This window comes from Botrytis cinerea, chromosome 15, assembly GCF_000143535.2.
Source record: "Botrytis cinerea B05.10 chromosome 15, complete sequence".
NCBI lineage: Eukaryota > Fungi > Ascomycota > Leotiomycetes > Helotiales > Sclerotiniaceae > Botrytis > Botrytis cinerea.
In genome coordinates, this window is record NC_037324.1 from 1,323,631 (window position 1) to 1,349,991 (window position 26,361).

Here is a 26,361-nt window from a genome sequence, read left to right on the forward strand (position 1 = left end):
ATCAAGATCAAGATCAAGATCAAGATCCGTAGATGCTATAGGAGAACGAAGGAGTAGGTATATAGTTCCATTATCATCTATACGCGTGTATTCTTATTCAAAAGCAGAGACAAATGCGAGGCTGAGAGCATGCAGGTAGTATGTAGTAGGGAAAGGGGAATTTGGATCTTCGATCTATATCTCACTCATCCTTCCTCTTATGTATATCTCGCCTGCCCGTCTTGATATGTATTTGCTGAATAAAAAGAAGGGAGGGAGAGGAAAGTAAATAACGATGGACAAACAGATATACATACAGCTTTAAACAACGAACTAAAGACAAAAATGAAGTTCTCGAGAACGGGAATAATAAAGAGGAAGTGAGTGAGTGATAAAACGGCAAAAACAACAACAAAAGTACATACAACAGTGGGGATTCGCTGGTGGTCACCCACCCAACTACTAATCCACCGATCTGAAGCTTGTGTATGGCAGAGCGGACGGGATGCCCAATTCTCTTCAGTCTATGGTCGTATGTGATTGACATTGGATTATGAAAGTTTATATACTCTTGTGAAACATGGATGAAAAGTTGGAGATTCGATGACAGTGGTCGTTTTGTTACCCGACTGGTCCGTTTTCCTAGGCGACGATTGTTTCCTGGTAGTGTGGAGTAATTGTCTTTATGCTCTTGATTCTGGAATTGTTTGTGAGAGGAGATAGCTGGTTTGAAGATATATTTTGTGGATTTGGTGAAGGGAGGTGATATATATATGTATGTTGGATTTCTGTGCAACAACCCCGACACGTGAGACGATGGCCATGCCTGATTGGTATCGAACAGACAGGCAAAGGAACACATAGCTAGCTACCTGAGTATCGACATCATCGCCGTATTCATAAAATGCAAACGATACGTAATGCAACAAAGAAAGGCTTGAGATGAGAGTTGTGGATGAGAGGTATTGACTCGAAGTTCTCATCCACTCGGTTGTGTCGAACATATCATTTTACCAGGTCAGGATGAGTATATTTTCCAATGGTAATGAGTATAAATATATAATCGGCTATAGGGAATGACAGAAATTACTAGTCTTTTTGGTCGTCGCCAGGAAAGATAGAGTGTTCTAGACATTCGCCCAAGGGGCTCCCAGATGAATCGGTAGTGATCACGAGGATCTTTGTAATCCTTAAGCTTCCGAGAAACGTGAATTGGCAATCGCTTGGTGGAGTCGGCGAAGATGATGCAGGTAATATTCGTATTGTAAGAATCTTCATTGTTGAACAGCTGCTTGTGTTCTGACCAAAATCATGTGAGCCAAGGAGGGGTCATGGTGAAATTGCTTGAAATCTATCGCTCCACACTCCATAGCGTGAGTACCTACTGTATTTTGGTAAGAGCTGAATGGTTGAATGGTAGAAAAAGACTCGCCTTACTTATTGCACTCGTACATCATAACCTTGGATCGTTATACGAACCTGATTGGAACACATATGGGGAAGCCATATAGGTGCTATATGCAGTGTGCGGCGGTGGAATTCACGAAATGGGATGTTGCATTTGGCATCTCGCATTTGGGTGCTGATACTGGTGGCGATGTTTATACAAAATGAGCACTTGTTAATGAGGGGAATCGACATGATGGTGAGTTCTTGTGTGTGCTGATGTTGAACACACCGGTGATCCCTTCTTGATGGCCGGCAAGCTCGAAATTTGAGGACTTGCCGAATTTGTATAAGAGGATGCATATTGTTGCAACGATATCGTTGATAATTGTGGATGTATAGTCAGTCATATGTGCCATAACCATGTTCCCCACCAGGACAAAGGATTGCAGCAGTGAGCTTGGACTGCTGTTCGTACAGTTGTCAAGTATGTAGATGCAATCATTTATCTCATATACTTGCCGAACGAACAAGTGTAAGAAATGGCGCTGTGCGTGCTGCTGCCGCCCAGACACCTTTGAGCGGAGAAAGAAAAAGGAAAAAAAAAGGTGGATGAAAAAACCTTGGAAGTTGTGTGAGACCTTTCGCTTTCCTCACCTGGACCTGCGAGGAACGAGAGTTTACCACTGTTTGTTTTGGGTTGAACAGTTGTAAGGTTACCATTGCCCGATTGCTTTTTGCAGACAAATCGGCTCCAATGCAAGAAGAGTGAGCGGTGGCATGCATCAAGTACAATGAGGATAAAGCGCCAGGGTCGATTTGATGATCTCACGAGATTTGATATCGTGACCTTCCTTCATAGACATAAATGGCACGGCTATCGTGCCCTTTCCACCCCCTCACCGCTGTTCACTCTCCCATTTTCCGTCTTCCGTCTTCCGTTCTCCGTTTTGAGAGAGTGGTGCATGCCTTTGTCGGAAGGATCAAAGGGAACAGAACCCTTCCTGCTCCTCAATAGTCGGAACGCATATGACCAGTTTCTCGGATCTGTGTATGCAGTGCCATTGAACATCAAGCTCGAGATAGTGGTGGGGTGGGGTGGGTGGGGTAGGGGAGGGTCTGTTATCATCTCTCAGGATCGGACAGATGCCGGCCGGAGAAAATAGATAGATAGATGGATATATGGATGCATTGTTGCAGAAGAGCGCTTGGAAGCTGGCTAGGTATGCAGTCTGCTGATGATGGTGCAGCGGGCAGATAATGTACATAGATACCTCGTCGCCTTCAACAGACAAGACACAGGAAGATGTGTATGTCTGATGTCGACTTATCGTTATCGATAAAGCTACCTAGGTGTTCAAGAATCTAGCTAGAATAGAGAGTGCTAGTGTAGATTAAAGAAGATCAGCAGCACCTTGTGGAGATGTCCAGACGAGTCTGCTCTCGCCCTCGCTCCCACTCTGCGTAGTATGGATGTCGACAGGATGTATGCAGCATGTATCTATATCTATGGCTTCACTGACCTTGCTGTGAGAGACTGCAAGGAGATGTGCCTCCGTTCAAATCTAAGACATTCTTCTTTGTACATCCTCCTTGAAAAGCCATGAGTCGTGGAGCGTTGGTGCAGTATCTGTGGAGGGTCTCGGATCTAGCTGGGGCATGCACCTGGCTAGCAGACGAGAGACCTACATCGACCTACTGAGGACTCTATGAACTGTTTCAATCTCTTGAGATCCCCAATACACTTGTCCATACTGCTCACACCCATATTGCCATACGACCCAGTGCACACTCTACTCGTACGCCTCGCCTCAATTCACAAAGGTTTCATGCAACGACCAGTGCATTCATTCGTGCATTCTCCTTTCAAATATTCGTTTCGTTGACTGCTATCCGTTGCCTTCTATCCGTTGCATGCACAACAATTGGTGTATAGCAAGCAGCAGCTTCATTCATTTGGGGCAAGCTGCCTTTTCTTAACGTGATCTTGATGCCAATGATTAATTAGCCACGGCAAGACATCTCTCGTACAAAATCCAAGGACACCCCCTCCCAGCGACATATTTGTACTAACTCCCAGTCTCGGCTTCAGAAAGTCAATACTGGGTAATCATAACTAACACCCGACTTAGTTGCGACCAGACCAGACTCAGTCAGCTCCGCATCAAACCCCAATCCCAAAAGCCCCGCCTGATTCCCGATTCCTGATTCCTACTTTGCACAGCAGTTCCTCTTTCATTTGATATTATTGTTCATATTTCCACCATATTCAACAATTCATATTACCTGGGTGAATCAATCTCGGATCCTTTCTCGGAGCCTTTCTCGGATCCTTTCTCAGAGCCTTTCTCGCAACCTTTCGACCTTCCACGGAGCATCAATCTCTCGACCTCTCAACCCTCCATTGTGCGAGTCCTTTGCCAACCGTCAACAACAGCACCCTTTGCAGCCTTCCTATCACCATTTTGTTTGTGCGGCTTCAAAACTACAACGTCACACGATAATGTCAAGTCAAATGAGCATCTAAGGAATATTGACGACACTTGAATAAGGATATTTGGAGTCATATACAACACCTAATCAACTATCTCCGACGAATCGTCGTCATAGATTTGGAGCTTGCCCTTCGACTTTCAATCCCAGGTCAGTGCGGGGTTGATAAGATAAATGGATAATACTATGGATAATTCTATGGGGGATGACGATGTTGATATGCCGTATGCGCCGCCTCTACAAAATGCGAATACCTCTCGCTGTCCAAATAACGAAGCCTCGCGGAATGGTATGCAACCGCCCAGTACCCGCTATCCACCGCTCATGAATCCTTGGGCGGGCTACCAAGGAAGCTACCATATGCCCTCTGCCATGGTGTATCGCACTTCAAATTATCCCTCAAGCCCGTATGGTAATGCAGCTTCAAATTTTGCCAGTCCAGGTTATGCCGCCCACTGGTCCCAGAATGCGCGTGCTCAATATCACGATCTTGCAGACTCTCAACATCAAAATCCAGAGACACCTGGCAGACCCTTCCCTGCCCTCCCTCCTATGACAGCCCCCCCCGAGTACAACTCTTGGATGGGACCTTTGCCTCATAACACTCAAGCTATGCCAATGTTCACCAATGAAAATTCCACAGCGGACAACAATAATACCCCTCAAAGACCGGGGAACAATGGTGTTCCGGGTCCTTCACAGGAACAAGGTAATCCCCCAACTTCAACTACCCCATTCCTCTATTTAGAGATACAGTTTTCCGTCAGCTCGTGGGACAAATACTTCTTGGATGGTTGTAAGATTACTGAAGCTGACAACCTCGAAATAGTTCAACAAAGAAGGCGGGAGCGGGAACGAGAGCTACGACATCGACATGCTCCCCAAGGTGCTATTTCAGAAGCCTGTGAGTACACCCACTTCTATGTTTGAGCATCCTATAAATTTCATTCAATGTCCCTCTAATTAACACCTAACTTACCCTTTTATTTTTACATTTCTCTGCTTTGATGATTAGACAGACCAATATGAAAGAGAAGGCATCCGTCCACTAACGAAATTTTTAGTTGGGCCTGCATCGTCGTACGTTTCTGTTTCCACTGGAAATTCCGAATGGGAACGATCAAGTGCTAGATCAGGACGTCGTTTGGCTGATGCTCAACGTAGAGCAGCGTTGGGCCGTGCTAGTCGTACCGGTAGAGATTCGGATACCGATGAAGAAGAATGGGGAGAAAGTGACCAAGATGATGATCTTATGGGAGGATTCGAAGCTGCTCAAATGCAGATGTTAGACAATGCCGCCTTTGCTTCTGCTTTACGCAGTCGTGGCGTTAACCTGAGTCGTGCTCTTGACCCGGGGAATTATGGTAAAGGAACGCCATCCAAAAAGTTTTTGTCTTCACTCCAGAAAATGAATACTGATGCTCTGACGCAAGAAGAACGCAGTAAGTCTTGAATAGAGGTTTTTTGCAGCTCTTCTAACCATGTCCAGGTTGTTCTATTTGCTACGAAGAAATCGGCGTAGCGAATCCCGAAGGTGTGATTGAACAGCCGTTACGTATGCCCAAGTGTAAACATATATTTGGAGATGTATGTCTCAAGACATGGTTCAAGGAGAACGATAGCTGTCCATACTGCAGGGATAAAGTTCCCACCCAATCTACAAGGAAGGTGATTGAGCAGCTTGTACGGCAGCAAATGCGAAGTCGCCATAATATAACTGCCCGTTCCGCTGAATCAGGCCTCGTCAATTCAGGGTATGTTTCGAACAATTACTCTCTGAGAAAATAGCTAACATGCAGGAAGCGCACTTGATCCACAGGACTATCACACACCAGTCTGGCAAGCGACCGATACTACGCCAAACCGACGTCACGTTGCCCGAGGAAGAATGGCCGGGTCTGGGACAGCACCAGCACCTTCAGTAAGGCGTCCCAGTTCATTGAGTTCTAACAGACTCTACATCCCCACTTCACAGCTGCAAAATGAAGTCAATCCCTTTCACACGCATTCGCGGCATAATTCGAACTCGGAGGAAGGCTCACCCGGAACCATGGGTGGATCGATCACGAACAACGGACAACGGCAGCCCGCACCTCCTCCAGCCAACTCGTTGGGACCCTCGGCAAATTCGACGGGTTATATGTTTCCAACAAACTTGCCCCCGGGATCGTCTGCAGTGTCAAATACTTTTATGCCTCCACCCACTCCCTCTTATTCCCAACACAGACCGATTGGGTTTGGATCTATGGGAAGTACAGCATTTGATCTACCTGAACGCCTGAACCCAGCCCACCTCCACAATTACATATCTTCAGTTTACCAACAAGAAGATTCTGTTGCCTTTCAAAGCCAGCAGCTGGCTCACGGCTTTGGGTTTCAATCCCAACAACACGCTCAGCAGTATCAGCAGAACCACCAAGTTGAGCAACAACTTCAGCAGCACCAGCAAAATCGGCAACGGGAACATGAGCAGCAGAGACAGAGAGGAAGTAGAGATGCTGAGCCGTATTCCACTCCAAATGGGGACATGGGAGACTTTTGAAGAGCACATCGGCCAAACCAAAAATTTATGGATGCATCTCAAAATTGCAAGCATAACTCACTCTCTACTTACTCTTTCCGTCAACTTTCCTTTTTCCTTTTTCCTTTTTTAAAACACTCATGCACACATAAGAGTCATTTGGGCTATTTGGACCTGGCAGGAAAGGCATACTGGCGTAGATAGGAGTTCTAGGTTCGTATACCAACTTTAAATGGGGAGACTACTTGTGTGTTAGTGGCTTCATGAATCTTCTTTCCTGCCCCCCCCCCCAAAGAATTGGTTGAGATTGTAGCAATGATGATGGTGGTGGTGGGTGTTGGCACCGATTATGATCTTCCTGGGCAGCCCAGCGTTAAATAAACATACATAATCAGCGAATAGAGAATATTTGGATAAAAACTTTTGTGGTTGTGCTCTACAGAAAAAAATGTTTGAATGGCCGCTTTGACTTCCCAAATTTTCAATACGCACATTAGAACCAAGAGAAATAGGAAAATTAGCAAGAACTATTTTGACTTGATTACATATAATATGATATTGATTAGAGAGGGCAATAATTAAGACATTATTGTTTCAAAGAAATACTTGAGTTTTTTATTTGATTATACTAAATGAGATGCTACTCAGACTTATTTCTATCTTCTGGGATGATGTCGTCCCATCACACAATGTAAGGCTAATAATTATACAATGCTGACCACCACAAGGCTGATAGCTTCGTCGATCACAACTCTGAAGAGAAGCGGTAGGACGTGGCAGAAAAAAGTTCCCGTTGCTTTCTCTGAACATTGTAAAATAATCTTTTCCTATACTGATATAAAAGAGAGCTTCCCAACTCCTCACTATTACATTTTTCTCTACAATTTGAGATCTTTTCTCTCGATAAGTATATTGAGTTTTGCTCTATCATTCTTACGATAATAGAAAATACGAATTATCTCGACGAGAAAGCGTTTTTGGAAGACGTCAGGCTTAGAGAGCTGGAGAATTCCTAGCAATCGCCGTCATGCCCGAGAAGGTTCTTCTTAAGTTCGGCGACGATGCTGATGAGACTCCGAAGGTTGTGCAAAAGGCGAGGGCTTTAGATACGAAATCTACAAATCAGAAACAGGCGCAATCGAAATCGAAATTGAAATCGCAACCGCAATCACATTCGACGAAATCCACAGGCACGAAACGTCTAAGAGATGGAAGCCCTAAATCAGACTCGAAGAGGAAGAAGCTGGCAGTGGTACAGGAAAAGGTGACAAATGCAAATGGTGCAAAGTTTACAAAATTGGAGCATGCGGATGTCTTGGAGGTCGGTGAGAAAGAGCACGAAGAAGAAGCTGGAGTCCCTCACGAAGCGAAAAAATCAATCAATGGCACCAGCAAAATCAAATCCTTTGGGGAGGCAAACGATCGACAGCGGGCACCAAATCCGAGATCTGGCAGTGAGAATACCAAAAATGCGGCCCCGGACAGGCATCTACAGAAAACAGCTAGGGAACTCGAGCCGTTTCGGAAATCGCTTCCGGTATATAAAAAACTGGTTGATCTTAAAACTGCTTTGCGCACCAATGACGTCCTTCTCTTGACTGCAGAGACGGGTTCTGGAAAAAGTACTCAATTGCCTCAATTTATGCATGATGAGCCTTGGTGCAAGAAACAAAAGGTAAAAGTCAAGAATGCGACGGGCCAAGAAGAGGAAATCTCAGTTGGCGGAGTCATTGCTATCACACAACCTCGTCGTGTTGCTGCTATTACTTTAGCCCGTCGTGTTGCTGCCGAGATGGGATCTGCCCTTGGATACCAACGTACAAATACTCCTGGAAAGGTCGGTTATTCCGTTCGTTTTGATACCAATACACCCATTGGAATGAAGATCAAATTTGTTACCGAAGGTACCTTGCTTCAAGAAATGGTCCATGATCCAAATCTTAGAAAATACAGTGCTGTCATTATTGATGAAATTCACGAGAGAGGGGTTGATGTTGATCTTATTGCTGGATTCCTTCGACAGATAGTTCATGGAGATAAGCAAGGCCGTGGTGGTATTCCGTTGAAAGTCGTTATCATGAGTGCAACTCTTGATTTAGGGGGATACGAAGCTTTCTTTGCAAACCCTGACTCAAATCCTAGTTATCAACCAGGAAACAACTATGGCTCAATATTTGCACCACATCTTGTGAACAATGAGAAGGTCATTGAGGCTGCCAAACCAATGCTGGCTGTAAAGTCTGGAAAGGCAGAGAATGTGGAATTAAAAGAGATACAAAGCCCCGAAAAAGCAGACACTGGCGTTGCCATTGAGGAAGTCAAAGGTAGGAAATTCAAAGTCGACCTATACTATGACAAGCCAGCCGACCCCAGTAATTACCAGGAGACTATGTTCAAAAGGATTGCAAGTATCCATGTTACGGAACCTCTTCCCGGAGATATACTGGTCTTTCTAGTCGGTCAAGAAGAGATTGAATATATGCAAACGAGACTTGAGGCTCTTGGCGAGTCTCTAAGCAAAGAAGTGCCGAGAATCAAGGTTATACCGCTGTATGGTGCTCTTCCACCAGATGCTCAACAGTTAGCCTTCGATCCAGTCAAGGAGCCCAGGACGAGGAAAATCGTTCTGGCTACTAACATTGCGGAAACGTCAGTAACAGTTCCTGGTGTGCGATATGTAGTTGACAGCGGTAAAGCCAAGGTTAAGAAATATCGCACAAAGTTGGGGATGGAATCTTTGCTTGTCGTGCCGATCTCTAAACAGTCCGCCCTCCAAAGAATGGGTCGTGCTGGTCGTGAAGCGCCTGGTAAATGTTGGAGAGCATATGGTAAAGACGAATATGAATCTTGGCTTCAAGATGAAATTCCTGAAATTCTTCGTTGCGATGTGCTCGAGGCAGTTCTTAAAATGAAAGCTCGAGGAGTTCAAGATGTTATCAACTTTCCTCTCATGGATGCACCTGATGTGGAAGCTATGAAGCATGCCATCTTCCAACTTAACGCTATGGGAGCTCTTGATGACGAAGGTAACTTAACCACAGATGGTAAAAAGATGGCCAGTTTCCCTCTTCCTGCCGCTTATGGACGTGCCCTCATCGCCTCCTCATCTCCCGAGTTCAATTGCGTCCTCGACGCCATTGACGTTATCTCCCTCCTAACCGCTGATTCCGAAGTTTTCATCCAACCGAAATCTCAAGAACAAGAAGAAGAAGTCGATGCCAATCGCGCCGATATCATCCGTCGCGAAGGCGATCTGCTCACTTATCTCACAACCATGCAACGCTATGCCTCGGAAAATACAAATCGATTCCAATGGTGCAAATCTCGCAACATCAGCGCACGAGCAATGAAATCCGCAATGCTGAACCGCAAACAATTGCGTCAATTAAGCGTCACTCATGGTCTCATTGATGCTCTTCCCCCTCCTGATCCGCAGCCCTTCGAACCCTCTACCCCGGAAAGAGCTGAATGTCTGATTAAGGCATTTCTGAAATCATTTGGAGATAGGACGGCGACGTTGGCACCAGATGGAAGTTATGTAACGACAAAGGGAAAGAATGCGGTGGTTATTCATCCGCAGAGCGTGCTCTGGGGAAGGAAAATGGAGGCGATTATGTTCTTGGAAAATGTGTTCAGTACGAGGAATTGGGCGAAGAAGGTTAGCGCTGTGCAGGCGGATTGGGTGTTGGAGTCCCTAGGTGGATGGATGTGAGTGGGAGTGGGAATGGGCTTAGGTTTATTGTTCTCTGGAAAGGAGTATTGGACGCTGTGAAAGAGAGATATCTGGGTGAATGGATGGATAGATAGATAGATAGATAGATACCCAAGAGATGCGAGGTGTAGAATGCAGGAGATAGAGATCTATGCGCTTCATAGATGTAACCTGACCTCTCAAAATATATACCATTTTAATATTACACGACAATTAATTGCAAACAGATCTCGCAATTACATGCAAAGCATTGAGACAAGATTCCACCATGTATGTTCTCCGGATGCAGAAAGCTGGGGCTGCACTGGATTTTCCACGTAAAATTGATTGCGGTGGGTATATATAATAAATATATCACTCAGCTAGACATGATCCTCAACGCGAGCGACACTACATATCACATACCGCATTTCCTTCTCTAGGCACCCTACCTACTTCTTCAAACGATATCGGCCGCCGACACACTCCAATACACCCTCCTCTACCTTCCCACCCAACCACTCTAACAATTCCTCGTTACTGTATGGAAATCCCTCTGCTATCAGCATCTTCAACATCATCGCAATCTGCGGGGCTCCCATCTGACTCGAACTATTCGTCAACATGCTCTGCACAAACTGCCAATAAACCTTTGCATTTTCGCCCGCGATACCCTTTTCTTCCGTCTCTCCTTCTCCCTCATCATCGCCATGATCAGCACCCACGGGCGCCGAAGCGAGGGCGTCAGAACGCGCACGATCCGATGCGTTGAGCGTTTCGAGAACAGAGTACACTTGCGATTTAGGCGGGGATTCCTGGAGCACGAGTTTTGAGACCCAGAATTTGAGGGCGGAAAGGATGAGCACCGAGTCCATTTCGAGTTCGGAGGTTAGTTCTTCGATGCTTTTTTGAGCGGGGAGGTCTTCGTCGTCGGGATTGTGATGCGTGGTTTCGCTGTGGAAACATGAAATTACGGTGGCTTGCCAGGTTGTGCATTCTTCGACCACAGTACGATCAGCTAATTCAAGCTCGACGGTTGTGTGGCCGAGCGCAGGAAGCCAGGTGAGTTTTCTGGAAGGCTTGAGGGAGGAAAAGGCGGTGGAGTAGTCCGATTGGAGATTGGTGATTTGAGGAGGGAGAGTAAAGGTGGATTCTTGGAGAGGGGGCCAGAAGAGACGGGAGAGTATCTTGGTATGGAGAATTGGTTGAGTTGGCGGGGGAGGCATGGCTTTCCTTTCTGCGATGCTGAGATCTTGAGTTTTGTGGATGGCAAGGTCCAGGCGAACGGAATCGAGAATGTCTTTTAGCATCACTTCACAACTTTGCAGTGGCGCCTCGCCGAAGCGTGATTTTAGCAATTCGAGAACTTTGATCTGAGAAATTATTAGAATTGCAAGTATAAGAAGGTGAATAGAAAAATAAGCACATACCTCTTTTTCATAAGCTCCGTCATTCTTTAGAAGGTTTTCACTGATTATATTCTGAAATTCTTTGATAAAAACATCTTGAGATCCGAAAACCCCAATTAATGTTCCAATGATATCAGCGCTTTTGGACCTCTTGTATCCTGGACCTGCATCTACAGGATCAGGCACCCATTCCATGTCGTGCCAGTCTAATTCTTCATCGTCAATTTTTTGTCCCGAATGTTCTGAATCATTATTGAGTAAATGGGCTAGCTCAATGAGTCTATCTCCACCCGATTCTATTGGATTTCCTTGCGCATCTTCAGTGTCTGAAAGTAAACCTGTGATGATTATTCGGACCGTATCTTCTCGTGAGCATAGGTATACCTGTAATGGATACGCTACACGATCTAAGAGTACTTTCGAGTGGTCAAGCGAATGAAATGACCAAATCATTGAGATGTAGGTCTGTAGAATCAACAATGTAGAAGCCCCTGGATGAAGTAGCCTCTCTTTTAGAGTGGCTGCAAAAGCTTCTGTCAAGTGTAATCGTCTCTGAGGCGTGGTAATGGTTGTTCGAAGGTCGTGCAATGCTCCATTACTATTTGGCCAATTTACAACAATATCAAATAACTCATCTGTCCTAAGTGCTGCAAGACGGCCAATGCTCATTTCCTTCCACCTTTCCATATCGCTCCAAGCTACTTCAACATTGTCGATGACTTTAAAGACCAGGACAGCAAGTTTGGAATACCGATCTCCAATCCACCCACAAAGATCTGTAACACAATTGGACGGTGATACGTGATGTGCCGTTCGTGGAAGTACGGAGTTCCTTCTTTCGCCATCTTGGGGGGTTATATTTATTTCAGTTGCAGACCACAGTCCTTTGCAACCCCGATTGACATATTCAGTCATAGAGTGATTCATGATTTCGGCAAAAATCACCTCGAACTTTTCCCCAGCTAGGCCAACTTTGTGTAAAGACTCGACAAGGTTGAGCATTTCGTTACAAACTTTATCCGTCCTCGCATCAATAGGTGCAATACCAGATCCCTTTTTGCCCTGCAATCCAAGGATAGAAGAAACATAATTTTCGAGAACCGTCCTTAATGCTGCAATGAATTGATCTGTAAGAGAATTGGTTATGATAGCATGTAGATCCCGTCGGAACTTCTCCAAAATTACACGCGAGAGCCCCGGAGTAAAAAGCTCAACTTGTTTGAGAATGACTGACAAGCCATGCAAGTACATACGATGAGCAAAATCTAATATCTTGACACTGCCAAAAACCAAAGATCGGGGACCCTCTTCATCAGCGTAGAGTCGCAATACCGGCAAGATTTGACGGAGAAGATGTCTACGAACTTGTTGGGTATGCCAAACAAGGAGATCATCCGTATGCAAAGCAAATGGAAGGCGATTGACGGGGTCCAGAACATCCTTCAAGGCGTCGTCAAAGGATGGATCAGATAGTATCGATAGAGGTCTCAGAGTCTCAATAGAACCCGTGTCTAATGGTACATCTGGAAGTTGGAGACGATAAGTGACAGTATGCCAAGATCTATCCCATTGGATTTGATCACGAACTTGCGCTACAGACGAATCCCGATCATGCCCTCTAAGCTGCTGCGAGCTCCTCGTATTTGAAGAAGGTGTCTTTGGCCCATGATTGAAGCTTTGTGATTCTCCAAATGGTTGGCTTGATGTTGTAAAGCTACCGGTTGGCGTTGCGACTGGGGTAGGTTCTGAGATCTCAGGCTTTTTGAATACTGAATCCAAAACGCGTTTTCTTTTCGTAGCAAAAGTGGCCATCACGATGGGGATTCTATCGGATAGCAAATGATTTTTGCATTACTTTATGTATTCTGTGATTCGTTCTGTATTAATCGCTGAAATGGAAGCTGTATAACAATAACAATACTGTTCATGGAAAGAGCATCCAAATATTGAAATCACGATATCACGTGATCGTGTGTTTCTTGTGATAAACTCCGGCACGCAATGAAGACAGAATAAAAAACGGATGAACATGTTTCGAATCTACTGTGTGACACAATTTTTATGACAAGATACCTTGGTTCATTTACAATTTTCATATTTTTAAGCCACTACTGAGTACAAATTATATAATAACCGTTAGATTTACGCCTTGCCACCTCCTTATTCGCCTAGGGTAGTACCTTCCAAATAAATCCAGTAACAAATGAAAGCTGTTTCAGGTATTTTTTGGGGTAGCCTGCCTCCCAGAACTCCCTGCCTGGCTTTCCGAATCGACCCAAGGATTTATATCTAAATTTGTAAAGAAAAACGTTAAACATTATTTCATATCGACGTGATTCTCCCTGCTGGAGTAGTTCTTGGCCTTGGCCGTAGATTAATTACAGACTCGAGTTCTCGGAGCATTTTAGTATTGGCATCCGCTCGGTCTCTCATAGACTCTCTCTTCACACGATCCTCCTTCATCTTCACAATACGTTCTTCCCTTGTCAATTTGCTGCGTTGGTGTGGTATCGCGATTGCTTCGAACACTTCTTCTGCTTCGGAACCACTAATTTCAAGGCTAGACCGAGATCTCCCCTCACCATTTAGAGCTCTTAATGCGTCAGCGGCTGTTCCCTCTTCAACGGCTGTCAGGCCTCCTAGAGATGATGCTGGCGATGCCATTCCACCCATAGAAGATAGGCGTTTCTCATTCCTGTCAATGTTCACTGCTAAGGCAGCCTTCCCATCTTCCCACTCTTGCATCAATGCTTTCAAGTCAATGCCTATTGAATCGTATTGCATCATCAAATTCGAACCAAGTTCCGATACGTCTTCTGTGTCGTTCAATGATTTATCAGACTCCTCGCGTAAGACATGCAGTTTCGCTTGTAGTCCACGGATCCCAGATGACAACGTGTTTAATTTGCGTAATTGTGCACGCGCACGCTCTCGGCCCGGAGTAAGGGGTAGCTTTGGAGTGGTTGGAACCGGGAAATCTAGAGCATATTAGATTTGAACAATGTTGACAAATATTTTCGAACTTACTCTCTTCTTCACCTAGTATACGACGAAGTTTATCCTCAGCCTCGGAAGTGACGGAGCAAAGTGTGTGTAATTCGTCAACAGCAAGGCCCCATCTATGGAAATCCGGTTTGCCGCCATGCGCATCGAATGCAAGAAGGCAGCAAAGAAAAATCTTTCGAATAGTGTGAAATCTAGCAGCGAATATCTTCAACACTCTGACAGAATCTTCATCCTCAAATTCGCCTTCTGTATAGCCTAGCATAGCCTCCGTATAGTCCAAGTCACTTATATCGTATACGTCATAGTATTTATCCAGATCCATCTCTTCCGCTAATGGCTTCAATAGGTTGCATGCTTGTATATACCGAGGGATAATATTGGCAAAGGAAATTCGGAGAATCTTTCTGAGTCGTATACATCTTCGTGTTTGACTTCGATCTTCGAGACGACTGACGGGGGGCAAGGGCGTGCTTCTGTTGAGAGGTCAGTTTTGCTAGTAAGTTGAATGGTGAAAAATCCTACAGTCTATAACCACGAGATACTAGTTCAACTTCTTGAACGAGTGTTAGGGCCCCTGCCGCAACAGCATCAAACTTCTGTGCTTTGTGAACAAATTGCGATGCTTCCACGATAGATTGCTGTCGAAGATATTGAAGCCACTGCTTCCGCACATATGTGTATAATACTATAGCAGAAACCACAACCGTAAAAGATAGTATTACTACACGGATCTTCCCACGTATAAAAGTTCCATTTCCGCGCGTCCAGTGTATTAACCATGTAAAAGAAAAGGCAAGCGTTGCCGTGGCTGCGGCGCCCGAGAGAGTGAAGGCTCCAATTTGCGGGGCATCGAGTGTAGGCCCTGTAATATTTCGAGATTGCCCATGACCTGTCTGGGCAAGAAAGGAATGTGTATTGAGAAGTTGTGAAGCTACTATAATATAGCGAAATCGTTCGAGAAACTTTGCATTATCGGCACGACCAAGTCGGGAATTGACAGCTTTCTGCGATTGATCATCAGACGATAAGACTTGGATAAGGTCTAGATGACGACTTACGGAACAGGTATTATGTATCGCTGCGACAGTTGTGTTGCGCAGAGGGGTGAGCTGTAGAGGAGGAGGAAGTTTATGTCGAAATTTAAGAGATACGGTTGGCTTCCCTCGTGGAGCAAATGATGGACTCGACAAATCAGAATCCGCGTCCCCCTCATTGCTCGATGCCCATCGTGTATCCTCTCCACCTTCTCCTATGGTAACATGTCAGTATCCCCACTCATGCAGTGCAAGATGTCCCCCTCCTCGTCATGCATACCTTCGAGATAGGCGGCGAGCGGAGAGTCTTCGTGTATTATAGTCTCCATGGAATGCAAGTCGTTATTGATAATTGCTGCCACAGTCCATTCCGGTATGTATTATCAAAATAAGATTGAACGACTGGACGGGTGAACGATTGGGAGCGAGGGAAAGGAGCTCCGATGTAATTAGTTATTATAAGACAATGTAATGAACGAATGGATGAACGAGTGAACGAATGGCCGATGGAAGAATTGACCAATTGCTATGGGTTGTAGTTTGTTGGTTTATTAATAAGAATGCTTTGTTTACTCAATATTCGGGAAGATGGCTCTGTAACGATCCGGATAACTACATCGGCCATAGTCAGTCAATTGCACACACGCATACATACATATACATCCATACATACAACCTCCCTGGTTTAAACTTTGCACCAGTCCGCGAGTCCGCGACGGGCAACTGGCAACTGGCAAGTCCACCAATCTCTCGGGTCAAGGAATAGATGGAGAGTACTGGTGTACCTTGCAGCGGGAAATCTTAATATGGATCAATCACCGATTTGCCGACATGTATGATCTCTCTAAGCCACTCAGAGCCACCCAGAGCCATCCACAGCCATCCACAACAGCCATTCACAGCCACGGCTCCAACCCCTTGATATAAAGTTTTCTCCACTCCTCCCCCGTCTTCCTCATCTCGAAAGATTCAAAACATTCCTACTTTCGTTCGATTAGTCCAGAAGCTATGGTATTTCGAGGGGGTTTCGTCCAATTTTGCTCAATTTTGAGTTGAACCGTATACACAAGTGTTTCAAGTTATCGCCATATTTATCAAAGCGGGAAACCAATATGGCAGACTCCACTAGTATCACTATATTCGGGGTGCTAACGGTTTTCCAGGGGCACAAACATAGGTTTCAAGTTGAACCTACGTGTAGGTAATAGACCCAGACCTCATTTCCACTCTGTGAAGCAACGCTGCTCGGCTCAGCTTGGTACTGTGTCTGCTTGTTTCTGCTCTGGCTTCACAGATAGATGGAGGTATATGAAATAGTGATGTGCCATTATGCAAAGTTTCACCCCATACATGCACACATAGCATAGGCCAGGCTGCTCCTATGTCCTTCTTTGTGTCTGCACTATGAATACAGAGTCAGGCTGAGGTGTCTTCTAGGTTTAGTATCATACTCAAGAGTGTAGTATAAAGGAAAGCTTATGAAATGAAAATCCGTGTCTTTCGGAGAATTCGGCATGATATGAGAGGCATGTGATATGAGAGAAGCTCCGAGCAAGCATAAGGTTATTCCATATTTTGGATTTACTTTCACAAATCCTTAATAAAGATAAGATCTAGGTCTCATTGGCTTCGGAATTTCGGAAGTGGGTAAAAATCCAGGAGACGATGTCGTATCGTCGCATCTGTTAGTTTCCGACCTGCGACGAAATAACAAAAACACAAGTCAAGGTACCAAGTTGTTCACAGAATCCCTCGTAGACGCATCTTTTTACGAGAGAGAACCTTGATTCGGAGTAGAAGGAATTCCGTTCACACTACGTATGTACGGTTTGTGGACCGATTCGCGTTGATATCAACGTGCTCCAATACATTGATTGTTGGTGGAGGTACCGAATAGATCTCACTGACGTGTGCGGCATCAAGTCAATGTAGAAGCAAAGTTGTGGCTTGACGACATGCTGAAAGTTTCTGGATATTTGGGGTTGGAACATCACCTCGTTTTAGTAACGGAATGTCTAGAGCTTCTTCAGTCGTGGGGCTCCAAGCTACAGGAAACGCCTTTCTCATCACTTTATCATTTTGTAGCAGGCTGGCACTCTGGCACTCTGGCACTCTGGCACTCTGGCACTCTGGCACTCATACATATTCAAGTCTGGTTATTGGCATTCATAACTAATACTCCCACCTTTTCAGGTATTGGAGGCTGTTCGTGCGCCCATTTACAGGTATGCTAGATCTTCAGTGAGATCAAATGGCATCCTGTCTTAGTCGGACATATCGGAGGCGGAGTTTTGGAAACTACGACTTCCACACTTCCACACAAAACAGTTACTCCGGGGTTTCTTCATCAAACAAGGACCCGACAGACTGACAATTTTCTTCCGCGATTTTGATGCTCCGTTCTCTACTACTGATTTCTCTCGTATGCAAGTCCTTTGTGTACTAGTCCATTACATTTTTTCGATCCGAGTCGTACAACTACTGCCCTCAGATATGTGACCCGAGACGGGGCCACTCCTCTTCCTGATTTCATCGCTCTTGGTTATGACAAGAGGATACATAGGCTCTTGAACCACTTGTATGAGGATTGAAAAACTTTACACTGCATTAACAATAGGGATGTCAAGATATTGCTTGTACGAGAAAGGATTGCTTCCGCATCACAGCAAAACTGGTTAATCGTTTTCTCACCATACTAGCAGTTGTTTGATATCATTGCAATGATGACGAAGACAGTTCTGGCTTTCTGTGATGTTCTGCAGTACTTCTATCTCAAAAGCATGTGTGCATTTTTCCAGACTCGATCAAAGTAAGCTGTATGACATTGGACCTGAAGTCAGAAAACTGAAACAAAGATGAATGAAGTTTCAAAGACCTGTATTCTTACAGGGAGCAAGAATTCCGATATCAGATGCATCGGAGAAATTCTTTGCGTGCAGGGGAGTTCGCAAACTGCTACAAAAGGAGTTAGTATAGTCAATCTGGACCACTATTTTGGACGTAGTCAAAATCACGTGTCTTTGTTTTCATCATGTTTACTTTTGGAAATGCGGAGACCCCATTTCAACAAATTACCAATTATCTGTAGCCATCCCTTGTTCTTCATTGTGATCGAAAGAGTGTGGCGATACAAAACCTTGCATTGTACGTAGAGCCATCATACCTTTAACACTTACTCTTCTTGGGGTAGGTTGCGCGAGTTTCCTCCTCCAGAAACTACTCTTTTCCGTTCTCCTTGACCATGAAGTAAATTTGCTTTTATGGCTATATAGATAAGAAATATGCCGTGCCGTCAGTTGCGGGCCGCAAAAGCAAATTTCAATTTAAAAAAGTACCAAAGATATGGAGGTCTGTACGAATCTATAAGCATCCGGATCTTCCGTCGAAATCTTGAGTGAGCTTTTTAATTGTTAAGTATCTACAATGTCTTTCGCAACTCCAATTTACCCAGGTATCGACCTCGAAGCCAACGAGGGACCTCTATTAAAAACGGTATCAATTGCTTTCATCACCTTGACCGCGTGTACTATTGCCATCCGCTTTTTTTCCCGTTGGTACACCAAGATTTCTCTCGGCTTAGATGAGTTGTTTGTTTCCATTGCAGCAGTAATTCTCACCCTCTAGAACCTTCTAAAAGCCCCCTCACAACACAATATATAATACAAACTAACAACGGATCTAGATCCTCTCAATTGCCTATACAGCAGTCATAATTGTCGAAGTCAACAATAATTTCTACGGACAACACGTTCACAAATCAGACCCGGAACATCTTGAAGCTTATCTAAAAGGCCTATATGCTTTAGCTCTTCTCTATCCCATAGCTCTCAGCACGAGTAAGTTGTCTCTATTAGCGCTTTACTGGAGAGTATTCGCTGTCACTGGTGGAAGAGTTCCAATTCTTTTCGCCAGTGCAATCAATGCGGCGTGGGGTATTGCTGCTGTGAGTTATCTCCTTACTACCACCCCATTATGCTGTCTGAAGTTCAAATTTCTGTTTTTCGAAAGAATTATCCGCCCTATATTACCCTATATTATGCCATGCCGATCCAAGTGCCAGTGAGAAGAATCTGAGATAAAACACTAATGCTCTATATCTACTAGCTCTTTGTGGGAATCTATTCGTGTCGTCCTATCCAAGGTTTCTGGAATTCCGCCCTTGCCGCAAAATGCATCGATTACCCTGTCTTCTTTACTTCTAATGAAGCATTTACAATTGCATTTGATATTGTGGTTCTATCCATCCCAGTTTGGTTCATTGCGCAAATCAAGAGAAGTATAGGGGAGCGAATTTTTATTAGCAGCACTTTTCTGTTGGGGCTTGTGTGAGTGTTTCATCGAATAGTGGTTACCTGGTCTAACACACTAATCCAAAAAGTAGGGTAACGGTAGTTTCGGCAATTCGACTATGGCGGCTGGTTATTGCACAAAGATTGCCGGGCTTTGATCCTACTTGTAAGTTAAACTTCTAAGTCTTTTCCTATCCCTTCTATCTGAAGCTTAATATCTCACATGCGCTCTCCTCAACCCATCAACTAAGAAAACGATAGTCAACGAAGTAGACGCCGGCTTATGGGCAATAATCGAACTCAACCTCTGGATTCTGGTCGCCTCGATCCCGACTTTCCGCCCTTTGCTCGGCCAAATGTGGCACGATTATTCTGAAAAAACAAACCGAAGCGGTAGCGAAGAATCCCCAGAATACCCTCTCAGCAGAAGAACTACAGGTACTTTATTTCCCAGGAAACAGCGAGACATGGATCTAGATACCGAGCCCGTGTTTGGATTCGACAACGCGAAGAGAAACTCGGGAAACCTATCGGAGATTGAGCGACATGGAAGAAATAGTAGTTCGGGGACCGGGCTCAGCGGCGATAGTGGGTTTGGAGAGGGCCTGGGCGTGAAAGTCGTAGATGCGGATTTGGAATCGCAGGTAAAGACGGGGGTTGAGGGGTGGAGAAATCCATATGGATATGCGTCTCGGAAGGCTGGGGGTGGGGTGGGAGATAAACAGAGGTGGAGTAGCGAGATGAAGGATTTGGCGGGGATAAAGGTGCAGAAGGAAAGAGATGCTAAAAGGGATGCGGGGGATTGGGTGGTATAGGCTGGGTAGTTGGATAGTGTGCGATGGATGGGGTAATAGATGGGATTCGATTGAAGGAGTTCTAGGGGAAACACCTACTGGCGTTCGGATGCGGGCTCTGGATAGAGATTATTTTGCATGTTATTGGTAGCGATGATTCTTTGATTTAGCGTGTTACTCCTATGGGACGGATCATTGGCGGTTGCGGTACATAGTCTATTTGGGCCATTTAGATGGTGCTTGCTTATGAGAAAGGTCTCAAAATTTTAATGTTAAATCATTGTCCTCTTTGCGGTCTAACTCAAAATTCAATTAATCTATAGATACAGAGAATTTGCGAAGCCAAACCACTTTTTGTTGTTTCACCATAACCTCTCCTCGAACGCCTCTACCGTCAAATCTTCCTGAACAGCATCTAATTAGACCGAAACTTTCTAAATCTGGGGTTTTATATTAAAAGAAGCCCATCGTGCTTTAACTCCGAGGAATCGAAATAGCAAGTAAGTTACCGAAGCTCGAAAAGGTGACAGTGACAGTAGTAGCATACCAGATAAGTTGGACTACGCCGTAATCTCAGAAGCATCGTATCCATCTTCCTTGGACGACTTTTCCATTTTTGTATACAATTGTGCTTGCTTCGCTAAAAGCTACGGATTTGCATAATTTGACGTCATTCCCATCAGCCAAGCGTATATCCGACTCTACTCGTCCCCTTAGATCTCGCAATCTTCTTGACAGTCGTCTTTCCACACTGGCTCGTACTATCCACGTGTGTCCCACCACAAGGATAAGTTTCCGCGCCCACAATCTTCACCACTCTGAACTTCTCCTCCTTTGTCATACCCATAGCTGCTCGGTCGGGTATCAATCGTTCCATTCCATTTGCGATAAAATCTGCCTCGTCCCACCAGTGTATCTCAACGGGCATATCTGCCTCGATATACCCGTCGAGCTTTTGCTGGATGGGCGTTTTCCAGGTACTTTCTATTAGGCCAGCAAACTCACACGCTGCGGAAGAGGGGAAATGCGAAGCTTTCGTTTCGTCGAAATTGGGAACGGAAGAAGAAACGAGATGACGGACTGCAGCGCCGAGAACATGTCCGGCGGTATGATAACGGGAGTACAAGAGACGTTTCTCCTTGTCGATTTTCTGGGTGATTTCTTGACCGGGGAGGAATTGAGTAGGGGTGGAATATGAACCGAAGTGGAGAACTTCTCCGTCAGTAGCGGCGCTCATGCGTACCATCTGTACGGTGAATTTGGTTCCTTCTTCACTCTCCATAACACCTTCATCTGATGGTTGGCCGCCACCTTGAGGGTGAAAAATGGTAGATTTGGTTATGATGACATGTGTATCGTCCTTGGCATCTTTGAAAAGCAATTTATCTTCCTCGGAAAGCGTCAGGAAAGGGCTTATGGATGTGGTGGTGGTTTGGAGGGTAAAGAGGTGTGCGTCATGATGAAAAGCTAGATGGGTGCGTTCGGTCATTGTTTTTGAAATTTTGAAAATCTGAAGGATTGGATAGATGGGAAGTCGGGCTGATTTCTAATTCTGAATCAACTGAGGCGTTTGATTTGAAAAGTGAAATGAAGTCCAGGAATTTCATCTAATTCAGATTCCTTTCGAGAGTCTGTAGTAGCCGCGGTGAATTGACGCTTATCCGAGGGAAATAATAATCAGGATGCACTTTCCTGACTTTGGTATCAAAGTTTCTGGCAAAATTCTTGGAGATTTTCAGATGAGTTCTGGTATAACGTGAACTTCAAACCGGAAGCTTCTAGATATATAGCAAGGATAAGCTAGCCCAAGAGGGAAGGAGTGCGGAACACATGACTACCACATAGCATCGAAAAGATAACGATCACGCCCTTCATACTACATTCTCTTAACCTCCTAGAATTAGTCACATCACGTCAATAACCGAACTTCATTGTCGCCCCCTATTAATTTCATATGGATTTCAGACAAATTGATAATCTCTTCGACCATAAGGCGCTTGAGACAAACGCCCCGAGTATACTACAACAAGTATTATTTCGCACATTGAAAGCATAGAGGTACAGTCACTCGAGACTTACGGCCAACTAACATTGCTTGGCTTTGAGTAGGATTTCGTATTATAGCCATGAAAAATCTTATGTCATTGTAAACATCATTTTCAAACAGCTTTCAGTCGTCAGCCACATCTACAGTCTATCTCCAGCCTCAATACCTACCAAGCAACATAAGCCGTCATGAGAAGAAAGATTGGCACGCAAAAAGAATAAGATGAATGGCGAATAATCTTTCTTCGCATTTCGAGTTAAGGTTACTGTGTCGCTGCCGGCCATGTAAGCAAATCCCAAACTCGTGGCAACGTCATATGTGTTCTTTCTTCTTTCTTTCAAATCTAAGCATTTCCGATTATTTCTTGAGTAAGGAGCGCGGAGAGGTGATGACCGAAATGGCAATAATCATGATCCGAATGCAATGTGTATTCCACAATGGTCATTTGCCTCTTCGGCCAGGAGCTTCAACGCGTGTGGGAAGACAGGTGAGTGGTAGAATTATTACAGTAATGAAATACTTTTCGAATCCTTCGGTGAGCATTAGAAGTTGTCGTGATGGTGGATCTGATCGTGTTGTATACGATTCTTGTTGCATACCAATACGATAGTTAGTAACCATCATCAGAATCAGAGGGCGTTCGTACTTACAATTCCAAATGTGCTCCTTTTCCGAGGCGTCTTGCAGATTGTAACGTTTCTGGTAAATCTTCGTTTAGATCCCAAGGCGGTCGATGAATCCAATGATCCGTAAGGCTGAGCAATGAGTACCTAAGTCGACGTATCAAGGGAACGAAAGCTTACTACACATCTTGAAAGCATCGACATGCATGCAACCATACAGTTCCGAGCTTACAAATCCATTTAGATCTAATCTTTGGTGGATACGTCAACATGAATGGGGGCAAGGAAGATGACATAGCGCTCAGAGATCTAGACTTACCCTAGTCAAATCGATTGATGAGAAGGAGGGAGCGAAAGCGAAAGAAACGGGACGAATAGATCCTTGAACTTCGCGCAGAATAAAATGCTGATTAGATTGATCTAATTGATGACAAATATGGTAAACATGATACTTTTGATACTTTTGATTATTTGCAGTACGTTAGTTATCCCTTCAAAGCCTTGGAGTTCAAACTAGTCGGGATGAATAATAATCGAATAATAATTTCTAAGGCGTCTTGAGGGCATCTAAATGGCTTATCCCTCTACGGTGACCACTAAAACTCATCATGGGGTGGCTCGCTAGTGATAAACTTTCCGCTGCACGTCCTCATTATGGCAGAATCATCACAATTTCATCATAGTTCACCAACTATTTCTAAAGATATACATACAAATGCTTAGATATAAGTGACTTGCATTAGTCTTCTATTATATCGGCAATTGAGCTACGGCCTCCCCGTCCTGGGAATGGCCCTTCCTGGGATTGTAGACCCGACCGTTTGTCTTGTGTCCTCATCCGCGTCACCAATGATATGTCGTTGGCAGTCATGGATACCTTACAACTCTTGTAGGATGCATCTCGAATAAGCTCTTCATAGCAGTTGTGTCTTCAGTTTGCCGGACTTCTCATGTCATGTTCCGCATCTATCGTGGGTCATGTAACAGATGAATCATATAACGTTCATTGTATCTCAACCGAGATTCAGAATCCCAAGTTCGGGTATGGAAACCGCTCGATGTAACTAGTGCTGGTAGTCAGCTCAGATCCATCATCTCGGTATCTCCTTGTTGGCATGGGTACCGCAGGATTTCTCGATTCCTGTCTAATGCGTTTTGGGATCTTGCCCAAGCTGAGCTTTTTATATGGCATGATGGAGTGAGTACTATTATCAAAGATCTAGCTTCGTGCATTTCACTTCTGAGTGGTATGTATATAGATGGGAAGATATCCTCTTTCATTTCGTCATTCAACAAATCGAGCATCAACAAGTTTTTGCAGCATCACAACCAATACCTTTAACATTCATCGACGTTCACCGTTATTACCCGTTCATACCCTCTCATACCTGACCATTTCGTACCATAACTTCACCACTCAATCATGTCTCGCAACTCAAAATCGTCCCGTCATCAAGCAAGAAGTACCGAGGGCAATCCGGAGGACATGGTTGAACAAGTCAAGAGCATCATCACTTTGCTAAATGAAATTGTCTCAATCAGACCCCATGAATGTGAAACTTATATTCCCTCTGCTCGCTCAGCTGTCACTGCTCTTGAACACATTCGCTTTTTTCGCGACCCAGCACGATTTGCTGAGCAAATCTGGATCATCCAAGGACTGCAAAGCTTTGCTTTCTACGACGCAGATAACGGAAGTGTAGTGGATATCGCAGACTTTTGCCAGAATGCATGGCTTAGAGTTTTGAGAAACTATCCGGAGAATGTTGACGTCTTGACAGGTAAGTCAATGTGATATCCCACTCCATCTAGACAGTTATATAACTAACACAAATATCATATTAGGGTTGGGTAAGAATTGGCTCCAGAGATCTCAAGTAACTCTAGCCCGCATTCATTATGAAGAAGGAAATGATACCACAGGTACTTCTGACTTGGAAATTTACTCCACAGAATATGATTCTGACGATTCCCCTTCTCTAGCACCACCCAATGACCCCCGCAGACAAGGACCCCTCTATGTCGAAGCCCGAGGTTACCTACAACCAGCTGTGGATTTCTTCACTCGGGCCATTCGAGCCGCTGATGGTCTCGGATACACTACTGGTGACCTGTTAGCTTCAGTAAGTCGCAACCCTCGTGCGAGTCTACAGATTTCAATTTAACAATAAAACAGGCTGCAGAGTCACACATGAGTCTAGGCAACGTATCTGCATCTCCGGCAGATGAACACGCTTTCACTCAAGCCATCCGATATTTGCGTCGTGCGGAAACAACACAGGGGTATCAGTTATCGGATCATATGCAACAATATCTTAATGATTATGGAAGATATGTTTCTTAACTTCTCCGTCCCTTCATTCTTTTTCTCCTACATCTTTTACACCCCTGACGACATTGATCATTTCGGCGTGTACAACAATAGCATTCGGTTTTCGGAGTCATTGTGGGCATTTTCAGGAACAGCATAGAATTGCATAGCGGCGGTGATTAGATATTGGGCGACCAGTTTGAAATCCCAGGGCAGATCACTTCTGGTTTGTAATTTTATTTATTAACACTGTTAACGATGGCATCGATTAGATTTCTTTTGGGGCAACATTTTTCTTTTTTATTGGCACCGCATTGTTTTACATTCTGCTTTTTCCATGAGAGATCCTCTTCATACTCTTTACAATCTCTTTCACTTCTCTCTGCCTAGGTCGATCCTAGAAACTGCAAAGCGGGCCTGTGCTGTTAGAATTTAGCATAGTTAGAATAGCAAATAAGTTTCTTGCATACTTCTACTTCTTCCATCATCATTTGATCTAATCTAATTCATGCTATCGACGTCAGAGAATATGTGACTTCACGTGATTTAAACCCCAGCAAGATGGATGATTCCCGGAACTCTCCCCTTGTTTAAATCCTTTCGGAATGAAAATCCTGCCGGTAACATGAATAGGGCTGGGAGGATTGCGCTTAAACCCGAGGGGTAAGCGCGTTGAATGAATTATTACGATCCTCGGCATGATAGCTCGCGGTTGCAATGTGCTTTCAGTCGTAGGTACGGAGTAGACATCGGACTAAATGGGAAAGATTTGGTGATT

The 26,361-nt window shown here is 44.6% G+C and overlaps 9 protein-coding genes across 16 annotated transcripts; 4 read left to right on the forward strand and 5 right to left on the reverse strand.

The window, feature by feature from the left end:
- On the reverse strand, nt 1–999 carry BCIN_15g03760 (hypothetical protein). 2 transcript variants are annotated; one of them, XM_024697573.1, is made up of 2 exons: nt 852–999; nt 1–767 (listed from the first exon to the last, which is right to left on the reverse strand). In XM_024697573.1, exons 1-2 carry the CDS (start codon nt 878–880, stop codon nt 182–184), a joined length of 615 nt encoding a protein of 204 aa, XP_024553388.1. In that variant the 5' UTR covers nt 881–999; the 3' UTR covers nt 1–181. The 2 variants fall into 2 exon arrangements, with proteins under 2 accessions (XP_024553388.1, XP_024553389.1); XM_024697572.1 differs by having other exon boundaries at nt 1–999.
- Nucleotides 1,000–3,010: 2,011 nt separating this feature from the next.
- Nucleotides 3,011–6,953, forward strand: BCIN_15g03770 (hypothetical protein). 2 transcript variants are annotated; one of them, XM_024697575.1, is made up of 6 exons: nt 3,011–3,431; nt 3,498–4,567; nt 4,688–4,762; nt 4,923–5,300; nt 5,348–5,612; nt 5,662–6,953. In XM_024697575.1, the coding sequence occupies exons 2-6, from the start codon at nt 4,033–4,035 to the stop codon at nt 6,398–6,400; spliced, it is 1,992 nt and encodes a 663-aa protein (XP_024553390.1). In that variant the 5' UTR covers nt 3,011–3,431; nt 3,498–4,032; the 3' UTR covers nt 6,401–6,953. The 2 variants fall into 2 exon arrangements, with proteins under 2 accessions (XP_024553390.1, XP_024553391.1); XM_024697574.1 differs by having other exon boundaries at nt 3,011–4,567.
- A 271-nt stretch (nt 6,954–7,224) lies between these two features.
- Bcdhr2 lies at nt 7,225–10,313 on the forward strand. Its single transcript, XM_001558314.2, has one exon. It carries the CDS (start codon nt 7,407–7,409, stop codon nt 10,089–10,091), a length of 2,685 nt encoding a protein of 894 aa, XP_001558364.1. The 5' UTR covers nt 7,225–7,406; the 3' UTR covers nt 10,092–10,313.
- Nucleotides 10,314–10,369: 56 nt separating this feature from the next.
- On the reverse strand, nt 10,370–13,441 carry Bcapc2. Its single transcript, XM_024697576.1, has 2 exons — nt 11,501–13,441; nt 10,370–11,443 (listed from the first exon to the last, which is right to left on the reverse strand). The coding sequence occupies exons 1-2, from the start codon at nt 13,289–13,291 to the stop codon at nt 10,523–10,525; spliced, it is 2,712 nt and encodes a 903-aa protein (XP_024553392.1). The 5' UTR covers nt 13,292–13,441; the 3' UTR covers nt 10,370–10,522.
- A 100-nt stretch (nt 13,442–13,541) lies between these two features.
- On the reverse strand, nt 13,542–16,347 carry BCIN_15g03800 (hypothetical protein). 3 transcript variants are annotated; one of them, XM_024697578.1, is made up of 6 exons: nt 16,193–16,347; nt 15,800–16,131; nt 15,544–15,734; nt 15,008–15,489; nt 14,507–14,958; nt 13,542–14,457 (listed from the first exon to the last, which is right to left on the reverse strand). In XM_024697578.1, exons 2-6 carry the CDS (start codon nt 15,846–15,848, stop codon nt 13,802–13,804), a joined length of 1,830 nt encoding a protein of 609 aa, XP_024553393.1. In that variant the 5' UTR covers nt 15,849–16,131; nt 16,193–16,347; the 3' UTR covers nt 13,542–13,801. The 3 variants fall into 3 exon arrangements, with proteins under 3 accessions (XP_024553393.1, XP_024553394.1, XP_024553395.1); XM_024697579.1 differs by having other exon boundaries at nt 16,189–16,347; XM_024697577.1 differs by having other exon boundaries at nt 15,800–16,347.
- Nucleotides 16,348–18,781: 2,434 nt separating this feature from the next.
- On the forward strand, nt 18,782–20,882 carry BCIN_15g03810 (hypothetical protein). 4 transcript variants are annotated; one of them, XM_001558319.2, is made up of 5 exons: nt 18,782–19,125; nt 19,202–19,462; nt 19,624–19,844; nt 19,901–19,974; nt 20,070–20,882. In XM_001558319.2, the coding sequence occupies exons 1-5, from the start codon at nt 18,943–18,945 to the stop codon at nt 20,621–20,623; spliced, it is 1,293 nt and encodes a 430-aa protein (XP_001558369.1). In that variant the 5' UTR covers nt 18,782–18,942; the 3' UTR covers nt 20,624–20,882. The 4 variants fall into 4 exon arrangements, with proteins under 4 accessions (XP_001558369.1, XP_024553397.1, XP_024553396.1 ...); XM_024697580.1 differs by having other exon boundaries at nt 18,782–19,462; XM_024697581.1 differs by having other exon boundaries at nt 19,202–19,844.
- Nucleotides 20,850–22,409, reverse strand: BCIN_15g03820 (hypothetical protein). Its single transcript, XM_001558320.2, has one exon. It carries the CDS (start codon nt 22,089–22,091, stop codon nt 21,282–21,284), a length of 810 nt encoding a protein of 269 aa, XP_001558370.1. The 5' UTR covers nt 22,092–22,409; the 3' UTR covers nt 20,850–21,281.
- A 159-nt stretch (nt 22,410–22,568) lies between these two features.
- BCIN_15g03830 (hypothetical protein) lies at nt 22,569–23,500 on the reverse strand. The gene is made up of 3 exons (XM_024697583.1): nt 23,453–23,500; nt 23,296–23,404; nt 22,569–23,244 (listed from the first exon to the last, which is right to left on the reverse strand). The coding sequence occupies exons 1-3, from the start codon at nt 23,486–23,488 to the stop codon at nt 23,192–23,194; spliced, it is 198 nt and encodes a 65-aa protein (XP_024553399.1). The 5' UTR covers nt 23,489–23,500; the 3' UTR covers nt 22,569–23,191.
- An 870-nt stretch (nt 23,501–24,370) lies between these two features.
- On the forward strand, nt 24,371–26,035 carry BCIN_15g03840 (hypothetical protein). Its single transcript, XM_024697584.1, has 4 exons — nt 24,371–25,053; nt 25,118–25,195; nt 25,256–25,395; nt 25,449–26,035. The coding sequence occupies exons 1-4, from the start codon at nt 24,696–24,698 to the stop codon at nt 25,614–25,616; spliced, it is 744 nt and encodes a 247-aa protein (XP_024553400.1). The 5' UTR covers nt 24,371–24,695; the 3' UTR covers nt 25,617–26,035.
- The last annotated feature ends 326 nt before the right edge of the window (nt 26,036–26,361 follow it).

Coding starts and splice junctions, on each gene's coding strand:
- BCIN_15g03760 (XM_024697572.1), bottom strand. CDS start 841: ATGTGTTCCTTTGCCTGTCTGTTCGATACCAATCAGGCATGGCCATCG.
- BCIN_15g03770 (XM_024697574.1), top strand. CDS start 4,033: ATGGATAATACTATGGATAATTCTATGGGGGATGACGATGTTGATATG. Junction 4,763..4,922: donor AGGTGCTATTTCAGAAGCCT/GTGAGTACACCC, acceptor CGAAATTTTTAG/TTGGGCCTGCATCGTCGTAC. Junction 5,613..5,661: donor TCAGGCCTCGTCAATTCAGG/GTATGTTTCGAA, acceptor ACATGCAGGAAG/CGCACTTGATCCACAGGACT.
- Bcdhr2 (XM_001558314.2), top strand. CDS start 7,407: ATGCCCGAGAAGGTTCTTCTTAAGTTCGGCGACGATGCTGATGAGACT.
- Bcapc2 (XM_024697576.1), bottom strand. CDS start 13,291: ATGGCCACTTTTGCTACGAAAAGAAAACGCGTTTTGGATTCAGTATTC. Junction 11,444..11,500: donor ACGGAGCTTATGAAAAAGAG/GTATGTGCTTAT, acceptor ATAATTTCTCAG/ATCAAAGTTCTCGAATTGCT.
- BCIN_15g03800 (XM_024697578.1), bottom strand. CDS start 15,848: ATGGAGACTATAATACACGAAGACTCTCCGCTCGCCGCCTATCTCGAA. Junction 15,735..15,799: donor GCTCGCCGCCTATCTCGAAG/GTATGCATGACG, acceptor ATGTTACCATAG/GAGAAGGTGGAGAGGATACA. Junction 15,490..15,543: donor CGATACATAATACCTGTTCC/GTAAGTCGTCAT, acceptor GATCAATCGCAG/AAAGCTGTCAATTCCCGACT.
- BCIN_15g03810 (XM_001558319.2), top strand. CDS start 18,943: ATGTCTTTCGCAACTCCAATTTACCCAGGTATCGACCTCGAAGCCAAC. Junction 19,126..19,201: donor TGTTTGTTTCCATTGCAGCA/GTAATTCTCACC, acceptor CAACGGATCTAG/ATCCTCTCAATTGCCTATAC. Junction 19,845..19,900: donor ACTTTTCTGTTGGGGCTTGT/GTGAGTGTTTCA, acceptor TCCAAAAAGTAG/GGTAACGGTAGTTTCGGCAA.
- BCIN_15g03820 (XM_001558320.2), bottom strand. CDS start 22,091: ATGACCGAACGCACCCATCTAGCTTTTCATCATGACGCACACCTCTTT.
- BCIN_15g03830 (XM_024697583.1), bottom strand. CDS start 23,488: ATGGTTGCATGCATGTCGATGCTTTCAAGATGTGTA. Junction 23,405..23,452: donor CGATGCTTTCAAGATGTGTA/GTAAGCTTTCGT, acceptor CTCATTGCTCAG/CCTTACGGATCATTGGATTC. Junction 23,245..23,295: donor GAGCACATTTGGAATTGTAA/GTACGAACGCCC, acceptor TCGTATTGGTAT/GCAACAAGAATCGTATACAA.
- BCIN_15g03840 (XM_024697584.1), top strand. CDS start 24,696: ATGTCTCGCAACTCAAAATCGTCCCGTCATCAAGCAAGAAGTACCGAG. Junction 25,054..25,117: donor GAATGTTGACGTCTTGACAG/GTAAGTCAATGT, acceptor ATATCATATTAG/GGTTGGGTAAGAATTGGCTC. Junction 25,396..25,448: donor CTGGTGACCTGTTAGCTTCA/GTAAGTCGCAAC, acceptor ACAATAAAACAG/GCTGCAGAGTCACACATGAG.